Here is a 19242-nt window from a genome sequence, read left to right as displayed (position 1 = left end):
CAGCCACCGGAGGCAGTGTGACGCTTTCTACTGGGGAACCTTGGCTCCTGCCATCCATGTGGATGGTACGTTGACATATCACTACCTAAGCATCGAAACGGTATTCCCTGATGGCTGTGGCCTCTTTCAGCAGGGTAATGCACCCTGCCACAAAGCTTAAAATGGTTCAGGAGCACAACAACAAGTTTGAGGTGTAGATTTAGCCTCTAAATTCCCCTCAAAATCTCAATCCAATCAAGCATCTGTGGGATATGCTCAACAAACAAGCATAGTCGATGGAGGCTTCATCTTACAATTTACAGGACTGAAAGGTTCTGTTGCTAACATCTTGGTGCCAGGTACAACAGCACATCTTCAGGGGTCTGGTGAAGTCCATGCCTCGATAGCTCAGGGCTTTTTTGCAAGCAAAAGTGGGATGACACAATCCTGGGGAGGTGATCAAAATCGGTGTATGTTTCAATATGGTAACCTGCACTTAGTATGAGAACATGTGACAAACTCAGCAAATGCTTTAAGGCAATAAAACATTGGACTGCCAACATTTAGTGGGAACCACATATTACTGGAACTTGTACTTTGTGATAATGGGAGAGCAGAGGATTTTTGTTTGTTTGTTTTTTTTTTTTTTTAAGAAAATAACATTTATAATATGAAGGCCTGATGAATGACGGGTGTTTCTGGCTGTTAAGGAGCGAGAGCAGCTTTAAGACTTTTCCCAGCTGCTCTAATATTAGTGCACCTTGCTAATGTTACAGCGTTTTAAAGCAACAGTCCTACAATATTCTCACCTTCATCAAGGTTACAATGCTTTTGAAGAAAAGTGTTTCAGAAAGGTGTTGATTGGATTTTTATTTTAATCTCGGAAGCTCTCAGCTTTTTGTTTCCCTCAGTTGTACTGCAATATAAAGCAAGGTGATTCTGTTATTTAGCCTCCTTTCACTGATATAAATGAGGTGGAAAAGATAATAAACAGAAACACCTGTTAGTAGGAAGCAACGCAGTTCAACAGCAACACAAACTACATCCGCCACTATAAAACGGTTTCACTGAAATCATTATAACTTTAATCAACATGGGACCAGATATTAATGTTGCACTTGGCTGCTTTATCATTATCAGATCTAATAAACTGGTAGTGAACCTTGAATGTGTAGCATTCATCCAGTGGCTCTATTCAGTTTTAGTTTCTCTGCGCTCCGTCTTTTACCATCTATCTACTGTCTTTTCTGTAATCTCCTTCTGGGACTTACTGTCCTCCTCCGTCTGAAAGGTGACCTCTCTGCCCTCTTTCTTCCCCTCTGGATTTGCCAGTGACAGACGGACATGGATGGCATGGTAGGGTGGCAGATCACGCAGCGTGAAGCGTGAGGCATTGTGTTCCACTGCAAGGCACTCGCGTACGGTGGTGTTGTGGCCGCCGCCTCCTCCCGCCATGGTGTAGCGGTAGCACAGGGACACTGAGTAGGTGTGGCAGCGTGTCAGGTTGAACGCCAAATTCTCCCACTGCAGGGACAACTGCCTGGGCTGGATATCTGTGGCGGCGAGTCCCCGTAATGCACGCATGGGCTCTGTGAGAGATTGAGGGAAAGGATATGAGAAGACACAGGTAAGCTTTTATTGTGAAATATTGGATTTTTGACAGAACATCCACCAAATAACCTGCATTACTAATATAACAGGACCACCCGGGCAGTTTTCAAGCTGTTCCTCTTCTACGTGCCGCCATACTGCCCTGCCACAATGTAGAGGTCATTTTGCTGCCAGCACAACACACCCACATCCCCGATGGCAGAACAGGAACTCACACAAATTGCGCTAATTAATCGGACAGGCCCGGGTTGCTGTTGCACTCCCACCAGTCTACTCCCTTTCCCGTACCGCAGAGCAAAGTGGCCATGCAGTAGTTTCACTCCTTCGCCCTGAGGTTTAATCCACATACAAAAACACAAGAGCATTCACTTCCACTGGTCAGTGTTACTGACGGGTCATCGCAGTGGCCCGGTCCATATTTTTAGAAGGCACCGAGTTAATTCTGGTCACTGGCGGGTTAACCCCGACTTTCTCTAACTCGTACTAAAAGAACAACAGCTCCGTCTGTGATATTCCCCTTGAATTTATTTGCTCACTGAAAGATACAGAGAGCCTCTATGCACAGAGGCACAGACCGGCCAGTGTTCGGGAGGACGTCCGAAACTGAAGCGAGGCCAAGTTAAGCCAAGGACATCCTCCGTATCAATGGAGGTATTTATCAGTGGCAATTATTAACACAATCAATGCCTTTTTTGTCAAGCAATATGCTACATAATGCATTGTATGGCTTTATTCTTTTAATAGGGCATGATGAGTAATGGGCCAGGGAGGCAGGGAATGACAGCAAAGATATCGGGTACAGCAAGAGATCAGTGGAGTTTGAGGTTACTGGCCAAGGTCTTCATTCCCTCGCTGACTTGCACACTCAGAGGGATTCTCGCTGCAGCACAGATTAGTGCAGAGAACTTAAATAAAGTGGCTAATGCATCACTGAGCAGGGGCTAATGCATTAAGACAAGTATTATCTGAGAAAATGGATTCGAAAGGTGCTCTGTACTTGTGCAAGGACACACAGGCACACAAACAGACATCACATACATATGTACATACATATATATATAAATTCCAGACTGTCTGAGACACTTAGCTAGAGCAGTGGAGATTTTATGACAGTTCCAATCTATACTAAAGGTCTCTGCAATCACCAACTCTCTCTTTTAATTTGCTATCTGGCATCTCAGGGTAGATGGAAATATGAAGAGAGCATTGATCTGAACCTCATCCAGACTAATGTGACGGTAGATAAATGGGTGGGCATGGTAATCGCACCGTAGTAGACTGCACCCAGTAAGAAATGTTAATGTACCATTGTTCAGTGTGACTGAGGATTGTCTTAATGGTGCAGTTGACAGTCTGCACAGTCTGAGAGCTAAATAAAGAGAGGCATTTAACTGCTGAGTTGATGAAAGCGCCACCAAAGCGGCCACAGTGTGCTCATTATGGGTTTTCTCAAAGTGGACATTTGTGCCAGCCCCTTCCCCTAGCCTCGTCTTATTTGTCTGTATGCCACGGGCACCCGTTCCCTGGCACCCCGTGGCATGAAAACTGCAGCCGTCCCAACATGGACGAAAGCCCACAGCACCGTGGTGATCAACGGAGATTGGGAGTTAGAGAAGATGCGATTGGTTCTGGTTTATTACTTCCTCTAAAATTGTGGCATGGGACAGCAGCAGTATAGATTGTGTTATACAGACATTCACTCACACCCTGGTACACAGAAATCCAAATCTGCCCATATAGGGAATTCTGCCTCTGAATGGAAGACATGATAAACGACATGCCAAGTAAGGCAAAGCACTTGTGTTCCTAATGTGCCTAATTTTAGTCGGGCTCCAGCGTTGGCTCCCTTTAACAGACCAAAAGCATCACGGGCAGGGGCTTTCCAGAAGGTTCAGTGACCCAGCAGCAGGTGGAAGCCCATTAGCATAGTTTGGGGACCACCTGCAGTACAAACGTTCGCCTCTCCTCTGTGGTTTACTTGAGGGGCTTCAAGCTGTGCTAATGCACCGTGCTGATAATCACAGCAATGGCTCATCAGGCACACCTGGATGACCATCGGAGCCAGGTGGAGACCGTGTTCACATTCACGGCCATTAGTTTTACAACAGCGGCGCTAGCATGGCTCGCCACCACGAGGATGTATATGTGCACAGCGCAGCCGGCTAGCCAACATGCTTCACCATGAAAGAGTGAGATTAGTCACGGTGGTGAGACATGGCTTCGGGAGAGGAAATTCACTTTCCTCCTAAATACAAAAGAGGGTCCAAAATATCCCTTCTGTTCACCGGATAATTACAACCCTCCCCGAAACCAAACCACAACAACAACAGCAACCCCACCGATCTATTTTCTCATACTTAAATGTAATCGGGCCAGCAGCGAGTGCATGTGTGTCTGTCTGTATTCAGGATTCAGCAGAAGCATGCAGGGTGAGCAGGGGTGGTGTGGACCAGATGGTTTGAAGGTTTGGGTCAGGGGAACTCTGGGAGACAGCCGGTTATTAGAGCTACTGAAGGGTCAAGAATGTGAGACGCACCAGGAGGAGATTCATAGTGTTGAAGTGTATAACAAAATACACACGTGTCAGAACTGTAAACACTGATTTGTGTCATGCAAAAGCCAATCAAATGAAGCCCCCACAACACACACAGACACACACGAATATATATGTACAAGATACACTGATGGGCCAAATTAATTTCACCTACACTTCCTCTGTGTTGAACTAGTGCTGCATCTAAATGCCCTGTTTAACAGCTCAGCAAACACAGCAGTATTACTTATCCCACACATGGCTGAACAACCTAATGTCACAGTGGTTGAAATGTAAATACATCATTAAAGGCAGAGTTTAGTGACTTTCACAAACACCGATAGCAGCAACTGTGAAAGCAATTTCCGTACGTTATGATTCCGCTCTCGCTTCACCTCTCGCACGTTCGCTTTCATTTTTACTCTCACTTTGAAAAACTACCCCAACTCCACCGCCATCGCCTTCCCTCTACTTCTTCTTGCTATCAACCTTTATTTATTTTTTTTATTGGGAATTTTCTCTGTCTCTCGTTGTTGCGGAGCAGTGTGCGGGGATAGGCGAAGGAGGGCAGAGAGCTCACTCACGGCGCCTGATGAATGAGGGGTGTCTCTGGCTGTTGGGAGAGGAGAGTAGCTTTAATATGTCATTGGAGAGGAGGCCAGGGAGGCTCTAGTGGAGCAGGGTAGGAAGATATGTGAGGGATGGTGTGTGGCAGGGAGAGACCGTTGGGCATAGAGAAGAGTGATGACCATGGAAGACGTGAATCCACAGACTGCCTTTGGGTAACACAAAGCTCTCCATTTTGTGTGTCTGTGACTACATCGCACACATTGCAGATTCAGGCAGAGGTAATGACTACCTGCAGCTTCTGTGTGTGCATCTGCATTAACACAGTTTGTTGTATGTATATTTAAAAGCAAGCACGTTATGGGGCCCTGCTCTTCTCCTGGGTGTTCTGTGTCTGAACAGTGACAAACGACAGAGACGGAAAACGCGAGCAGGACAAAATGAACAAAAACAATAAAAAGGCCTGATCAGAGCAAAACCTTAAAACGACCCAAACAAATGAAGATTTGGGGAATTGTTAAGTGTTAGTCTGAATAAAGTAAGAGTCAAAAATGATAATGAACTGTCTCTTTAAATTACAGTAGGCACAAATCAACATTTTTGAGTTATTATTAGCCAAAAAATCTGCTTTTTTCACTGTTTTCTGACAAATCAAGAAAACCTTTCACCTGCTGATTCTTGTCCATTTGTTACACTTGCTAAATAAAATTTCTGTCTCCTCCAGTAGATACCAAAGAAGCCCTTTTTTAGACTAGCTACTGCAGTCAGCCAGCTGTTATCTTTTAAATAACCGTCAAAGCAATATTGCCATGCTGGCAGCAAATAAAGTCCCTTTCAGTCTCCTCGGCTACAGAGTTCAGAGAACACCAGTGATAACAAATATGCCTTTTCTTATGAGATAAGTGCAGTATATGCAGCGACTGAGTCAGAACTTGTCTATCAGCTCCTCACTGATTGAATTTTAGCAGATTATCGTGACCAGCGCAGTCACATATTGTAAGCTTCTTTTAAGTTACAGTGTGTGGCTGTTGGGCATCAGTACAATGAGCTGAGGGTCTTTATTAGAACAGCTTCATCATAAGAAGGGGCCATATCTATAGGTATTATCTTAGCCGAAATTAAAAGTATAAGCCTATCTGATTTAGAAATTCACTGAGTTGAGCTAAAGTAGAGGATGAGAGCTGCCTCGCGCTTTACGGTTTATTAGCGTTCAACGTACTTTATTCTCCTACGGTTTGCTCGGGGGTACTGCATTGCCTAAATAATGCAGATTCCTCAGAGGTTTTTCAGAAACACAACGTGTTGTTTGGTGAGCTATTTCCACGCAATATCAACCCCAATAAAAAAAAAAAAAAAGATGTTTAAAAAAAGAAAAGTTCTCACTTTTGTAACAACTCCAAACAGGAAACAGCTGACAAGACTGTCATCGTCTCTTCACACATGACAGCATACAAGATTTAGAGCTACACACTGGCATAAACAAGATGTTAACGATAAGGCAGACATTCATCTGGTATTCAAATTAAAGCTTCCCCGTGGAGCTTTCGAGTGGGGCTTCTTATTGTCTTGTGCACTAAGAGGCACGTCGACGTGAGGTGGCGTGACAGGTAGCAGTAAAGGCCATGGAAAATATCAACGAGCCGGCACAAGAGGGAAGGACTCGTACTGCTTACTAGTAAACACGTAAACCGAGGCTGAAGCTTTGCAAGAAGGGAAGCGCAATCATGTGTGTGCATATCAGGGGTATGCAAAATGTATTTTGGGTGATAGGAAACTCCAGAGAGTACCATGCAGCATGGATGATACATTACTCAAGAGTGTGTTTAGCTCTTTATTTCATCGTTTGGTACATTTACCCTATTAATCTTCTTTAAATCCTTAAAAGAAAACACACTTCCTGTGTCAAAAGAGAGAATATATACACTATAAAATCCCATTTTTGTGAAGCTGTTATGAACCAAAGAGTCGGGGAACAATTATTAGTCACCTGCACACTTGGTCCTGCTCACGAGAGGAGGTCCCGGAGGGCCGGTTCCGCCCTCTCCCGGTCGAGTCAGCAGCACGCTGATGTGGTACTCTGTGTCTGGATCCAGGTGCCACAGCTTATAGGTGACCATGTTGACTCCGTGCACCTCTGACCATGGAGACTGGCTGGCACGGTACTCAATCTCCTTCCTGATAATAGGGCCATCTCCCAGGATAGAGTTGGTGTTGAGCTGGATGATCAGGTAAGTGGAGCCGGCACGCAGAAGCTGAGGCGGTGCAATGGGGGATGGGGGTACTGTCGAAAAAATGAAAAGCAGCGTTTTCTCGTTAAGAACACATTGGTATTGATAAAAGCACTTCCTGGCAGGCCGGCAGCACTGCTGCACAATCTAGGGTGGTAAAGTTGTGCTATTAATTTTACTAATCAGTCGTATGCAAATAGATTTCTGGCTATGTTAAAGCCCACTGAGTCTTAAATGAGTCTCCAGAGACTGCAGGATGTGAGCAGGTCAAACTATGTTCAAATAGCAGATTAGTCATACCTATTAATAGGGCGTTCAGAGCCTTGCATAAATTTTTTAGCAAAGGGGTGAATGCAAAAAACAGCTGTGCATGCATCGCATTGAACGTGACGTTCTCTGTAACTCGGGCAATAATTGCTGTGCGTGTTTTTCTCCAACTTCTCAGACAGCCAGCCACCACGATGAAAGAGCTGAATGCATTACTGCTGGTAAAGCCTGGCAAACCGAGAATTAATACCACTGCCCACATCACTTTCTGGCAGATCCAAGCCGCTAAACACTTACACAGGCAACCATGAGAGTGAGGGATGGGAAAGCCAAAAGAAATGTGGACAAAGCATGAGAAAAGATCAGAGTTAGATCTGTGGCTGTGACTAATCCTTCATCCCTGCCTCTGTCTTTTACGGCCCTCCTCTCTGTGGGTTTTTCGACAACTTCACCTCTACTCTGTATTGCTTCTTTGTGCCTGCAGCAGCTCATCTTTTAACTGTCAATGAATGCATCCATAATAAAAGGCCAAATTTGAGCAAACAGGCAAACAGCCAGTGGGATTACCTTCAAAGCATCTCACCTACCCCTTTCACGCTTTAAGTAAATTCAATTTTATCTGCTAATTTATCGTATTTTTTTCCCCGGTGCATTAATAGTTGTCTCTTCCATGAAAACAAACCAAGCTCTCAGTGCTACCGTCTGTTTAATGTGGGATTCCTCGGTGCTACATTTATGTTTCTGCCAATGCATTTTCAAACATGCTTAGGACAGAATATGTGTGCACATATAAACTCAGGGCCCACAACAATAGCCCGAGACATACGGACAAGGTAAAAATGTTTATTAATCATGTAGCTATCTCCGAGCCCTCCGTGGAGCAGTAGAAGGGCTTTACTATGATTCTCGCATTCTTTCTGCATTATATAAACGAGTAGATCCAACTCATTAAGGGGATGATTAGGCTCTTTTTAGCAGAGCAGAGGGGAAAAGGGATTTATGAAAGCCTTGTTAAGTCAGCGAAGAGCACAGCCAGTTATGGAGTTTCAGGCAGCTGACATGAGAATAACTTAACTGGCCATCGCATTTACTGGTGGTGCAGCCTTGCCAGAAATAACATCTTTGTCCTGATTATAACAAAATAAGGAAAGCAACAACCACAAAGACACAATGACACTTATTTACTGAGAGCGTGAGCAAATCACAGCCATCTGTCAAGTACATTCGCTGTGCCCTGGTTTTCTGGCACTCGCTGGCTAATGTTCAAGCAAAGGGGGCTCCTTTTTGCAGCAATCAGTCTATCACGACACTAAAATCAACCCACGTTGTCTTATCAGTAAAAGGACTATGGAAGCGAGACATTACAAAGCTCATATGTGCCATGTTCACAATGTAATTTAAGCATGTGAGCATCCTAACATTCACTAATTAGTAGTAAATACAGCTGATGTTGATGGATGGTTTGAGATTATGGTGCTGGAGGAAAACTCTTCACATTTTGATGTCCAGGTTTTTCAGTCTGAGGGAAGTGTGAATACATCTTCAAAAATAAGCATAAAAAACCAACCTCACTCATGTGCCCAGCACTTAAAAAAAACCCCTACAAAAACAGGGGGCTTCCTCGTGGTGGGATCATAACTGTTGGCTAAAAATTCACAGCAGCCCATCCAACGGTTGTCCACCAAAGTGGTGGACTGCACCAGTCTATCAGCCAGCCAAGCGACAGACACTGATATCCACAGAGCCACTCTGCTAGCTTGGCTTAAAACTCCTTTTGGGCTTGTCCTCACTCTCATTTGCGCTCCATTCTGTCTTTAAAAAAGTAATAACAAGAGCATACAGTAGAGGACAAGGGGATTGAGAATCCCTTACATCCTTATTTTCCTTTCTCATCTTTACTTTGCTGAGGGCTCGGGTTTGTTATGCCAGCAAACCATCCCGCAAGCCATGTCATTACTATGCTGTCAAAGCGGTGGTGTAGGGCGGTGGGGTTGGAGTGAGTAATGGTAGTGAGGTCACCATCTGCGCTACATGATATGACAAGGGCTGCAGGAGTCCCAGGCAAGTGAACAGCTTTCTGACAGAGAGCTGAAGAGCTCAGTATGGCAGTCTATCTGGCAACTGCAGCTCAGGATGCCGCACATGCCAGGGAGACTGTGGATACCACTTAAAAAGCCTTCAAGTGAGTCGCTGTAGCATACAAGTTGTGAATAAGAAATTTCTCTGGAAATAAATTAGAAATAAATGCGTGAGACGTTCGCAGTCATGCACAAATGATGTCCTGTGGGTATCTGTTTCCTTTTTAATTCTTCTTTCAATCACACGCAGTACTGTACTGCGTCCAAGAAAGGCAGGAAATGATAACGGCTGGGATGATGGAGAATGAAGGCTAAAAGAAAACAATAACAACAGAAAAGGGAAAAGGGTGTTTACCTTTGACAACGAGTTCAGCAAAGTTTGAGACTCCGGAGCCTCTGGGGGACTGAGTGACGCAGCGGTAAAGGTCTTGATCAGTTCGCTGTACGCTGTCGAGCTGGAAGGACACCACAAAGCGCCGATGGCTCAGGTGCTTGACTGACGCCATTGTTAAAATGTCCCCATTGTGTCTCTGGAAAGCAGAAAAGGACATGGTCAGAGAAACCAGGATAGGCCATGACCTGTCCCTCTCACACGCACACAGATATAAATCATCTTATACAGCACAATAACACACACTTTTACACCCACACACACATAAGTGTAGATGTTTCTGTAGTAGTGTGAGAAATTCTCAAAATACAAATGCATAATAATTCTGAACGAGGTAGTCCGAGTCTTTAAAATCTAGAGCTATGCAAAAAAGACAGGCATTAAAGGCTGAGATGTCCTCACTGTTGCTCTTTAGCATGAGTCAAGTTGTCAACACCCAAGATCTTTGGCATGGGATAATGCAACATGATAAAGTCTCTCCATTACACCCTCGACATCTTTCAAACTCAGTGTCCCAGTTTGTAATGAAGGCCTGAAGGACGGCAGAAGACAACGGCTGTCACATACTGAGTAGCCCTCACCATGACTGGAAACTGACCTTCAGTTGTAAAATTAGTGGAGTGTCCCTTTAGCTGATGGAAGACCTCACTGACTGACTCACTAATTAAAACAGATTTTTAGCAAATATTAGTTATTTAAAGGCATGGAAAATATGCAGATGTTCAATCTGCATGGAGATGTATGCTTTACGTTGACAGTATTAGTATTACAGAGCATGTTTGTGTCATATCCACGCGGAATCCCAGAATAGCTGTGTACGTTTGCCTGTAGTGCTATAGCATATACCATCACCAGACACTTCATTAGGTATACTCTGCAACTTTTGCAGTTTTTTTCTGCCTTAATTAACCGTGGCACCAGTAAAATAAGCTTCTGGAAACACTCCTCAGAGATTTGGGTCCATATTAATACATTATAACATCACACAGCTTCTGCAGATTTGTCAGCGCCACATCCAAGTTGAGAATCTCCTGTTCCACCACACCCCAAAGGTGCTCTATTAGATTGAGATCTGGTGACTGTGGAGGCCATTTGAGAACAGTGAACTCATTGTCATGCTTAAGAAACCAGTTTGAGATGATATTAGCTTTGTATCACTGTGCGTTTACCAGCTGGAAACAGCCATCCAAAGATCAGTACACTGTAGTCATAAAAGGTCAGTAACAATACTCAGGCTGTGGTGTTTAAATTAAAAAAATCACTTAGTACTAAGAAGCTCAAAGTGTGCCAGGAAAATATCCCTGATACTATTACACCACCACCAGTCTGAACAATTGATACGAAGCAAGATGAATCCATGCATTCATGTTGCTTATAGCAAATTTTGACCCTACCATCTGAATGTTGCTCCACACATCCAACCAGTTAGTGTTTTTCCTGTTTTCCATTGTTCAATTTAAGCTTGTGCAAACTGTAGCCTCAGAGTCACACCCACAGTAGTCTTCTGTTGCTGTACCCTGTTTAACATATTCAGAGACATTCAGAGATGCTCTTCTGGTTGTAAGAAGCGGTTATTTTGAGTTGCTGTTGTCCTTCCATCATGCAGTCTGGGCATTCTTCTCTCAACAGCAGTCAGCAGTTTCTGAAATACTCAGACCAGCCAAACAACCAGCAAATGGTGCCAGACTGGCACATTCAAAATCCTATTCAAGTAACAAGAAGCTGACCAAGCATACCTAATAAAGCAGCTGGTGAGTGTAGGTGTATAAGGAGTCTTTGCCTTCTTTCAGTTTTCCTGCCTTCTATTTGCCTCTGCTCCCTTGTTTTGGTACTTTGTTTACTTTGTCTTTTAAGAACTGGTTCATTATGTTTCATACACTGATGTTTTTATTATAAACACCGTTGCACACACAACATCCAGCCTTCCCTATTAGCACGGGACACACACACACACACACACACACACACACACACACACACACACTAACAACCTTTATGGTTGCCCCCACAGTTACTGCACCGTGAACTCCTGGAACACGAAGCTAATAATGTAGCAATACACAAATTATTGCTATCTGGGTCACTTCTTGTTAGAGCTGTGTGATTAAAAAGAAGAATCGTCCAGTTGTGTACAATTTCATTAGAATGGCAGGACCATCTCACTGATTTAATCATGCAATATTACGATCAGACGTGCTTTAATGAAAACAAATGAAATCTTGTTAAAATAATAGTGATTATGGGGGTAATATACGTCATGAGAGTCGTGCCCTAATGGAGCCCATCTTCGACTTCATCTGTCCTTAGCGTGCAATGTTATTGAAGCGAAACATTTAACCGTTCAACAGTTACAATCGGGAGACAGATGGACTTTAATGCATCAAAGTTTAATCACTCTAGCACAGATAATACTTGAATGATGGCATGAAGAGGCACGAAAGTGCAGAAATGGCCGCTGCTGGCTCTGAGAGGCACCAGTCTGTCTGCACTTCAGAGGGTGGGGTGTATGTGGATGTGTGTCTATGTGCAGCTTCTGCATATGTAGGACTAGGCAGGCCTGGGTCTGGGGCTCACTGAGCATTGATCCCCACATTGCTATTAAGGGTGGGCTTCTGCGTTGCACGGTGGAGGCTCCACTGAGTGTCAAGCGGTTTTTGGGGGCCCGGAGTCTGGGGCCCAATCCTTAGCTTGGCTGGGATGACCGGCCGCTGCCTCTGGTCCTCTGGCACTCTTGCCCTTGGCTGTGGAAGCTCCCCCCCCCCCCAGTCTTTCACACCCTGTTCACTTCAGCAAAATATTCACACAGATAATAATATGAATAATAAAATAAAATAAAATAAAATAATAAGATTACGAGAGGAGCCTACAGTGAGTCCATAGTGCTCCTCTTGGTAAAGCTAATGTGTTTGACACAACAAAGCATTCACACCTAAGCAGTCTTAGCAAAAAAAAGAAAAAATGGCCGCTTGTTTCAGTCTAAGAAGAACGTAAAGAAAAGCGAGTTGTGGCAGAAAGTAGGAAGTGGGAAAAAACTGTGACAGAGAAAAAGAGGCTCCAGTGAATGTTGCATGATGCACCTAGCTGTTGCACTGTGAGAGGCCTTTCTCACTTGTTCCACACCATTAAAACCACTAGCATCTGTCACATCCTCACTGTTTCAGAATAACACATTGGCTCTGGCATTTTTTTCCTCATGTTTTCAGGCCATTCTCTCCGCGTGTGAAATAGTGGACATGAATCATCATACTCGTACTTTTGATCCGACGGCTTTCACAGAATCAGAATGTGAGCGTACTGTGATTAGCAGCGAGACCTCTGGGTTACACTAGGCCATTTGGGCTTCTGTCATACTGCTGATTTGAGGCCTTCAAAAAGCCACAGACCACAGGAACCTCAGGCCGAGTCTTGCAAACAAACACATAAACACACACCCCCTGATTAGGGTTAAAAAGTCAACAAATCTTGTAACCGCAAGAAAAAGAAAAAAAGAATACAGCAATGCATCCTTCCTGCATCTTTTCTATTCCTTTTTTTGTTACTTGGCCGGTGGATTACAGAAAGGAGACAGCAGAAATCAGAATAAATCAGAGTAAATGAAATAGCATGCGATCACTTCATGTTACATAAACAATCTGGCTATAGCTAATTGGCGAGGAAACGACAAAAACGATCTGTTAATCTGGCAGGCGTGTACGGTCGAGACTGCGCTACAGCTGGTACTGCAGACACAATCAACACGAAAGGGCACAACAACAGAAAACAGCCTGAGAGGTGCATGTGTGGAGCAGACAATGGAAGAGGACAGCTGAAGGTAGAAGAGAGGTAGGAGGGGGAAAAAAAAAGCATTCCAGTGGCCTGAAGATCTCATTACAGTAGGCGTCTGTAGGGTTATGCCAGCTAATTACCCAACGCATTTGTCTTCATCTTTGTGTTTGACTAAATGGGTGGCTTGATCAGAGAGGTGTGGATGCGGATACAGCAATTACCTAAATCACACGTCTCCCATTTTCAAACAATGCAGAAGATTTTCCTAGGTCAGCTTTGATTAATGCTGGCTGCAGTGGGTGGTAAGATGCTCAAAAGCACTGAATATGTGGCTACATGCTAACTGTATGCATGAGATGGACAAATTATGAATCCCTACATCACAATGACATATAGGTCTTTAATTGGGCCTTGAGAAGAGAAGAGTTAAAAAAATAGTCATTCACATGGATTCAAATGGCGACATCATGTGAATAAATACAGTGCAAAAAGACAAGAACACAGCAATCCTATCAGCAAGGCGACTTTTCTGATTCAGCTGAGTGAAGACACTTCAAGGCCTTCATTGCCTTTATAGCATTCAGCCTTTGTGTAGCATCTTTATTTAAGGACAAATATGTCTGGGTTACATATAATGATGACACAGAGAGAGACGTGACGGTTATGTATGCAGTAAACTGTAACAGCATGTGAAAACGTAACCATGAGTCACCAAGCTACGGACGAATCACTAAACATCCTATCCTATCCTATCCTAACCCAGGGTTTCCACTGTGCATTTACTTAAAAGGTGCAAAGTAACTGATTTTAAAAACAAAGCTAAAACTGTAACATTAGAAAAATATGAACCAATTACTCAAATAATACAGACAAATGAGTGGCGTGACTTTTTGTGAGAGGAAACACACCCTCACTAATAATGTTAATAATAACATAAAGTTGTTTGCAGACAACAGGAGAAGAAAAAGCATCAAGGTCCAAGAATCTGCATTTATTACTGATGCTCATCAGGGAAAGGCTTAAGACACGACTGTAAAACTTTAGATATTCCTACTATCTGCACACTGAGAGCTTCCAGGATCGGTGACACTATTTTCCGGTGAATTGATTGGTCTGTAGGTGGTGATTTCATACCAATTGACCTCTAATCTAGAACATAACCTGCTCCGGAGCATATGAGATCTACAGCATATGTTACCATCATGATATAGCCTGGTAAAGTACAGAAAAAAAACACAGCCTTTGTCGTACCAAACACCCAGGGTTGAACCTGAAGTTACCCTGATAAGACGAAATCTCGCTTCACAGTACAGGCCTCAGGACTCCTGGCTGTAGGCTACAGCTTCTACTTGAAATGAATGTTCAAATTTCTTTTTTGAAAAATCAATCAAATAACAACAAGGAGAAACAAAATAACCAGATAACAAGGAAAAAGGTGCAAAATAAAATTGACTATAAAAACAAAAACAGCTGGAACACACCAACAGATCACAATGTTTGTGGTCACATGTGTCGTTTTCTGTGTGCAGGATGTTTTTCTCTTCATAGGAAAGTGTGTGATGACTTTTACTGTGTCCCATGTGCCCAGGGAGCCTTGTCTAATAATCTGTCTGTAACATTAGGCACTAGAGTTAGTATTAAAAGTCTTCCCTTTGCAGTGTTGCCATTTTGAAGGTAAAAATACAACAAGCTGACACACAGTAAACACAGGTTACTTTCAGCAATAAACACCATCATGAAGCACAAACCTCCAACAGGAACTTCTCAGCCTCTGATGCCCTTCCAGCAGCAACACACTGGAAAGTGGCATTTTGCCCAGCATTGACCTCCTCATCTCCTAGCCTGGAGAAGTGTGGCGCCTTATCTAAAGATACAGACAGAGAGAGAGAGACCCACTGTGAGATGAAAAAAAAAAAAAACTCCATTACCTTTCAACCGTTCACAATGCAAGTCAGCTTCAGATTAACATAACATGTTTTTATCCAGGTTTTCTTTTTGTTTTTTTAAATGCAAGAACAGGAATTTCAGGCTGTTTCTGTTTTGAAACAACAGTTTGGAGGACTTTGTATGAAACTGACTGGCTATGAAGGACAACCACTACAAACATAAATCAGTTTATCAATAGTTTGGCAGCAATTTATTCACATATTTTCATTCGGTTCATTCAGTTTGCATCAGCCTTTTCAGGCTGAGGGGCAAAAATTGATTTTCGTTTCCAGATTCTCCACGGTCAAAATTAAGTCCAAATTTGCACTGCATTTTCAAAAAAATTTAATTAAGATATAAAATACAAGAAAAACATTTATAGAAATTGAGTGTTTGACCAACACCCTAGTTAAGGTTAATGCCACTGATGCCCATTTTCTTCCCGTAATGGTTAATCCACCAGTATGCACAAAGCTCTGATGTTTTTAATGCTAAAATTGTTGTTTTTGCATGAATTATTGTTGTTATCCATCAATTTTCAAATTTAGCATTTTACAGAAAAGCTGAAAAAATAGTAAAGCACATAATTATTATTATCTAAGATGCCAAATTACAGTTATTTCCTTGCGTTCCTGAACACACAGATAGTTTTGCTCAACGTTCTGTTCTGTGACTTCTCAGAGAAGTCATGTGCGTCGGCTCAAATTTGGGTATAAACAGGTGAATTCTCCAGTGAATTTTGACCAGTTTCCAAAATACTCGCGTTTCCTTGTTTTTATGGCAGGTTGTGTAATAAATTTGTTCAGCGCTGCGTATATATTTTTATCGCGATGGAAATTCTGTAAATGCAAATGTGGGCAGTGGCTCTCTCAGAGCCCACCACTAAAATAACTTACAAACAACATCAGATTAGAGGGGATCTATAGATAAGCACAATGTGGGAGTGAATCTGTGGAAGAAAAGCCAGCGAGTGAGCATCGGCTCTCTGCATTTAGACTAATAATGTCCCAGCAAGCTGCGCGGGAGCCGCCAATGAGTCAGTGTGTGGGAGTAGCCCTCTCACCCAACTCCATGATTAACAATAGAGCAATGAGTACCAAACCCCTGCAGAGCCAAATCACTGGGTAAATGCTGGCAGCACTGCCTGCCAACTCTGAGAGATGGGGTAGCAAAAGTTGACATGTCACTCCAGATGACTGACAGGAAGAGAATGCAGAGCTGCTGTGAAGCCGAAGCATCGGGGAGAAGCAAATGTTTGCATCTCACTCATCTCCCGCCTGGTTTTGCACAAGACTCTGTTCCCGTCTAGCTGCGAGGAAGATGACAATTTCTTCATCTTGTTTGTATACAGTAAGTAAAGGAGAGTGCTTGCATTTGTACCCCACATGTGGCCATGTTTCCTTTGAGTGACTTTCCCTCCTAAGGTTTATTCATAATTCATGCGATGAGCCAAATATACAGTAAACAAACACTGAAATGAGTGTGAATAGAAAAGAACAAGCTCTGCATTTGGAACCGACTGCAGTGTTATACAGCTAAATGTGTCAGATCCTATCCTCGGGACTCTTTAGCGCGATAAATATTTTATTGGGCTGCAACACTGGTTTCAGAGTCAAAGATTAAGACTCAAGAGAATACAACAAAAATGTCAACCATGCTTTATCCAGTATTCCCATAAAGGAACTTTTTGTTGAGAGTTACTCTTAGTTTTTTGTATGCACACTTATTGGCTTTTCACTCCTTTTCTTCCTCCACACTCTTTGCTGCCAAGTAAGGCAGGCTGGCTATGTGCCACATCATAAGGCATGTTCAGGTCTTGATGAGAGTCTTAATTATTTAATGACCACAGTGGGAGCATTCAGAAGTTGCCATCTGCTATGTCTGGAAGTAACAGGGTGTCTGACGGGGTGATATGCATACAGTATGGGTACAAAGCAATCTTACAGCCAACGTTCACGTAATAGAGCTCCTGGTGGTATCCTCTGTAACGTGAAATCCCCGAGGTGTCCAACTCAGCAAGAATAAAAAAAAGAAATACAAAACAGGGATATAACACAGATCCCCCTGAGAGTAAAATATCCTTCAAGCTTGTGTCAGGTATATAAGTCACATGAAAGCAGCGTGGCTCAGGTGTTAAATGTGCTATGAGCTGACAAGAGCCCTTGTGTTCAGCAGTGGGACTGTACAGGGAGTGTGTAAGTGACAGGGAGAGACTTTGTCCGAGTATTAAGCCCGGGAGCTTTAGCGAATACATTTTATACAAAGACCATACATCACTGTGTAAAAGTCTTGAGCCACCATTCGTTTCTTTATATTTTGCTTGGAAATGGGAAATAGGTGCTGTAATTGATTCAAACATGCAACCATACATGTGAATACAGTATATAAGGCAAAAACAGAGCCTGTACTTTCTAATAAGCTTGAAAGTCAATATTTGCTGTGACCACCTTTATTCTTCAGCACAGCCTGAACTCTCTCAGGCAGCTTTCGTGTCAACACCCTTACCCCTTTAAACTGTATTTATTATAACATTATTTAGTATAGTTCCAACAGCACCCCCACTCAATGTGCAATATCACTGATCACACTGCACCTCTCAATGCACCTGCTAGTTAGATGGCATGTATGTGTATGTATATAGATGTAAGTGTGTATGTGGAAATATGTGTGTGTATGCATGTACGGATGCAAATATGTATATATACATATATGTATGTATGTGCGTGTATGTTTGCAGGTGTATGTATAACTTGTACATATCTTTCTTGTGTAAATGTAAATTTGTCATTGTGTAAATACTTACGCTATTGTGTACTCCACACACATGGAGAGATGCCAAACTGCCTTTCACTGTTCTTGTAACAGTGACAATAAAAAGCTATTCTATTCTATTCTATTCTATTTCGTGATGTAGTTTTCAGGAATAGTTCTACCGGCTTCTTTAAGGACAAAAATGGATGCTGTTTAGATGTTGGCTGCATTTTGTTTTGTCAAGATGATCACACACTCCTTCAGCAATAGTTGCGGTCTAAGCTCTGAGGGGGCCAATCCATGACTGATTGGGTGTTTTTTCTATCCAGGTGTTCTTTTACTGCATTGCCAGTGTGTTTGGGATCATTTTCATGTTGAAAAATGAAGCCGTTGCTCATCACACACTTTCCAGATGGTATTTACATGGTGGATCAAAATCTGACTGTACTTTTCTGTGTTCATGATGACAACTTGAACCAAAGATTTCAAATCTGGATTTATCACTCAATCAGACCTGTTGCCACTGTTTTATTTTGGGATACCTCGGACTTTTCTCCCTTTTCCCCTTCCTTAAAAAGGACTTCTCGACAGCCCGCCTTCCACTGACACCATTTCCGGTGAGACTTCAGTGAACAGTAGATGGATCAACTCAAGGACCAGATGCATCTCTCAGGTCCTGTGTTAGATTTTTTTTATGATGACGTGAATTTCAGATAACAATCATCTGCTGTAGATAGTTTTTTTGTTTGGCCTGCCGCTTTTTCGGCTAATAGCTCTTTGGAAATCGCCTTGTTGGTACAAAAATGCTATATTATATCCGTCAAACTGTTTTCTTTGTCACTTTTCAGAGATTCAACTTTCAGAGATTCAAAAACATGTGAAAAAAATGATATGTTTTTGCAACAGGCTTCTAGTTACAAAGTGCCTAAAGATGCAATTTAAAACTGGTTCTTTTGCAAAGTTGTCTGTTATGTGTAGACACCAAACAGATTCATCCCGTGTGTTGTTGCTTTTTTTTGTGCTTGAATGAGTCATAGGTCAGGGTTAAGTGGCTTACAAACAAAAAATAAAAAAAACTCAGAAAACGGTCAGGTACAAAATGTTCAAAGAAAAACAGAGACCTTCAGAAAGCTGCTGATCACTCAC

General features: G+C 42.7%; 1 protein-coding gene across 2 annotated transcripts in view; it reads right to left on the bottom strand.

Annotated features, from left to right (window-relative positions):
- ptprub (protein tyrosine phosphatase receptor type Ub) overlaps positions 1 to 19242 on the bottom strand; it is a 185221-nt gene that overhangs the window by 61856 nt on the left and 104123 nt on the right. For both annotated transcript variants that reach the window (XM_039619552.1, XM_031752528.2), the window contains exons 5-8: positions 15168 to 15283; positions 9619 to 9793; positions 6678 to 6971; positions 1251 to 1568 (exon numbers count right to left, since the gene is read on the bottom strand). In XM_039619552.1, coding sequence (XP_039475486.1) covers positions 1251 to 1568; positions 6678 to 6971; positions 9619 to 9793; positions 15168 to 15283 — 903 coding nt within the window. The remainder of the gene's footprint in view (positions 1 to 1250; positions 1569 to 6677; positions 6972 to 9618; positions 9794 to 15167; positions 15284 to 19242) is intronic.

The sequence above is a fragment of the Oreochromis aureus genome, linkage group 11, assembly GCF_013358895.1.
Source record: "Oreochromis aureus strain Israel breed Guangdong linkage group 11, ZZ_aureus, whole genome shotgun sequence".
NCBI classification, from domain to species: domain Eukaryota; kingdom Metazoa; phylum Chordata; class Actinopteri; order Cichliformes; family Cichlidae; genus Oreochromis; species Oreochromis aureus.
Note: the sequence above shows the minus strand (reverse complement) of the source record. Positions and strands in the feature narration are given on the sequence as shown.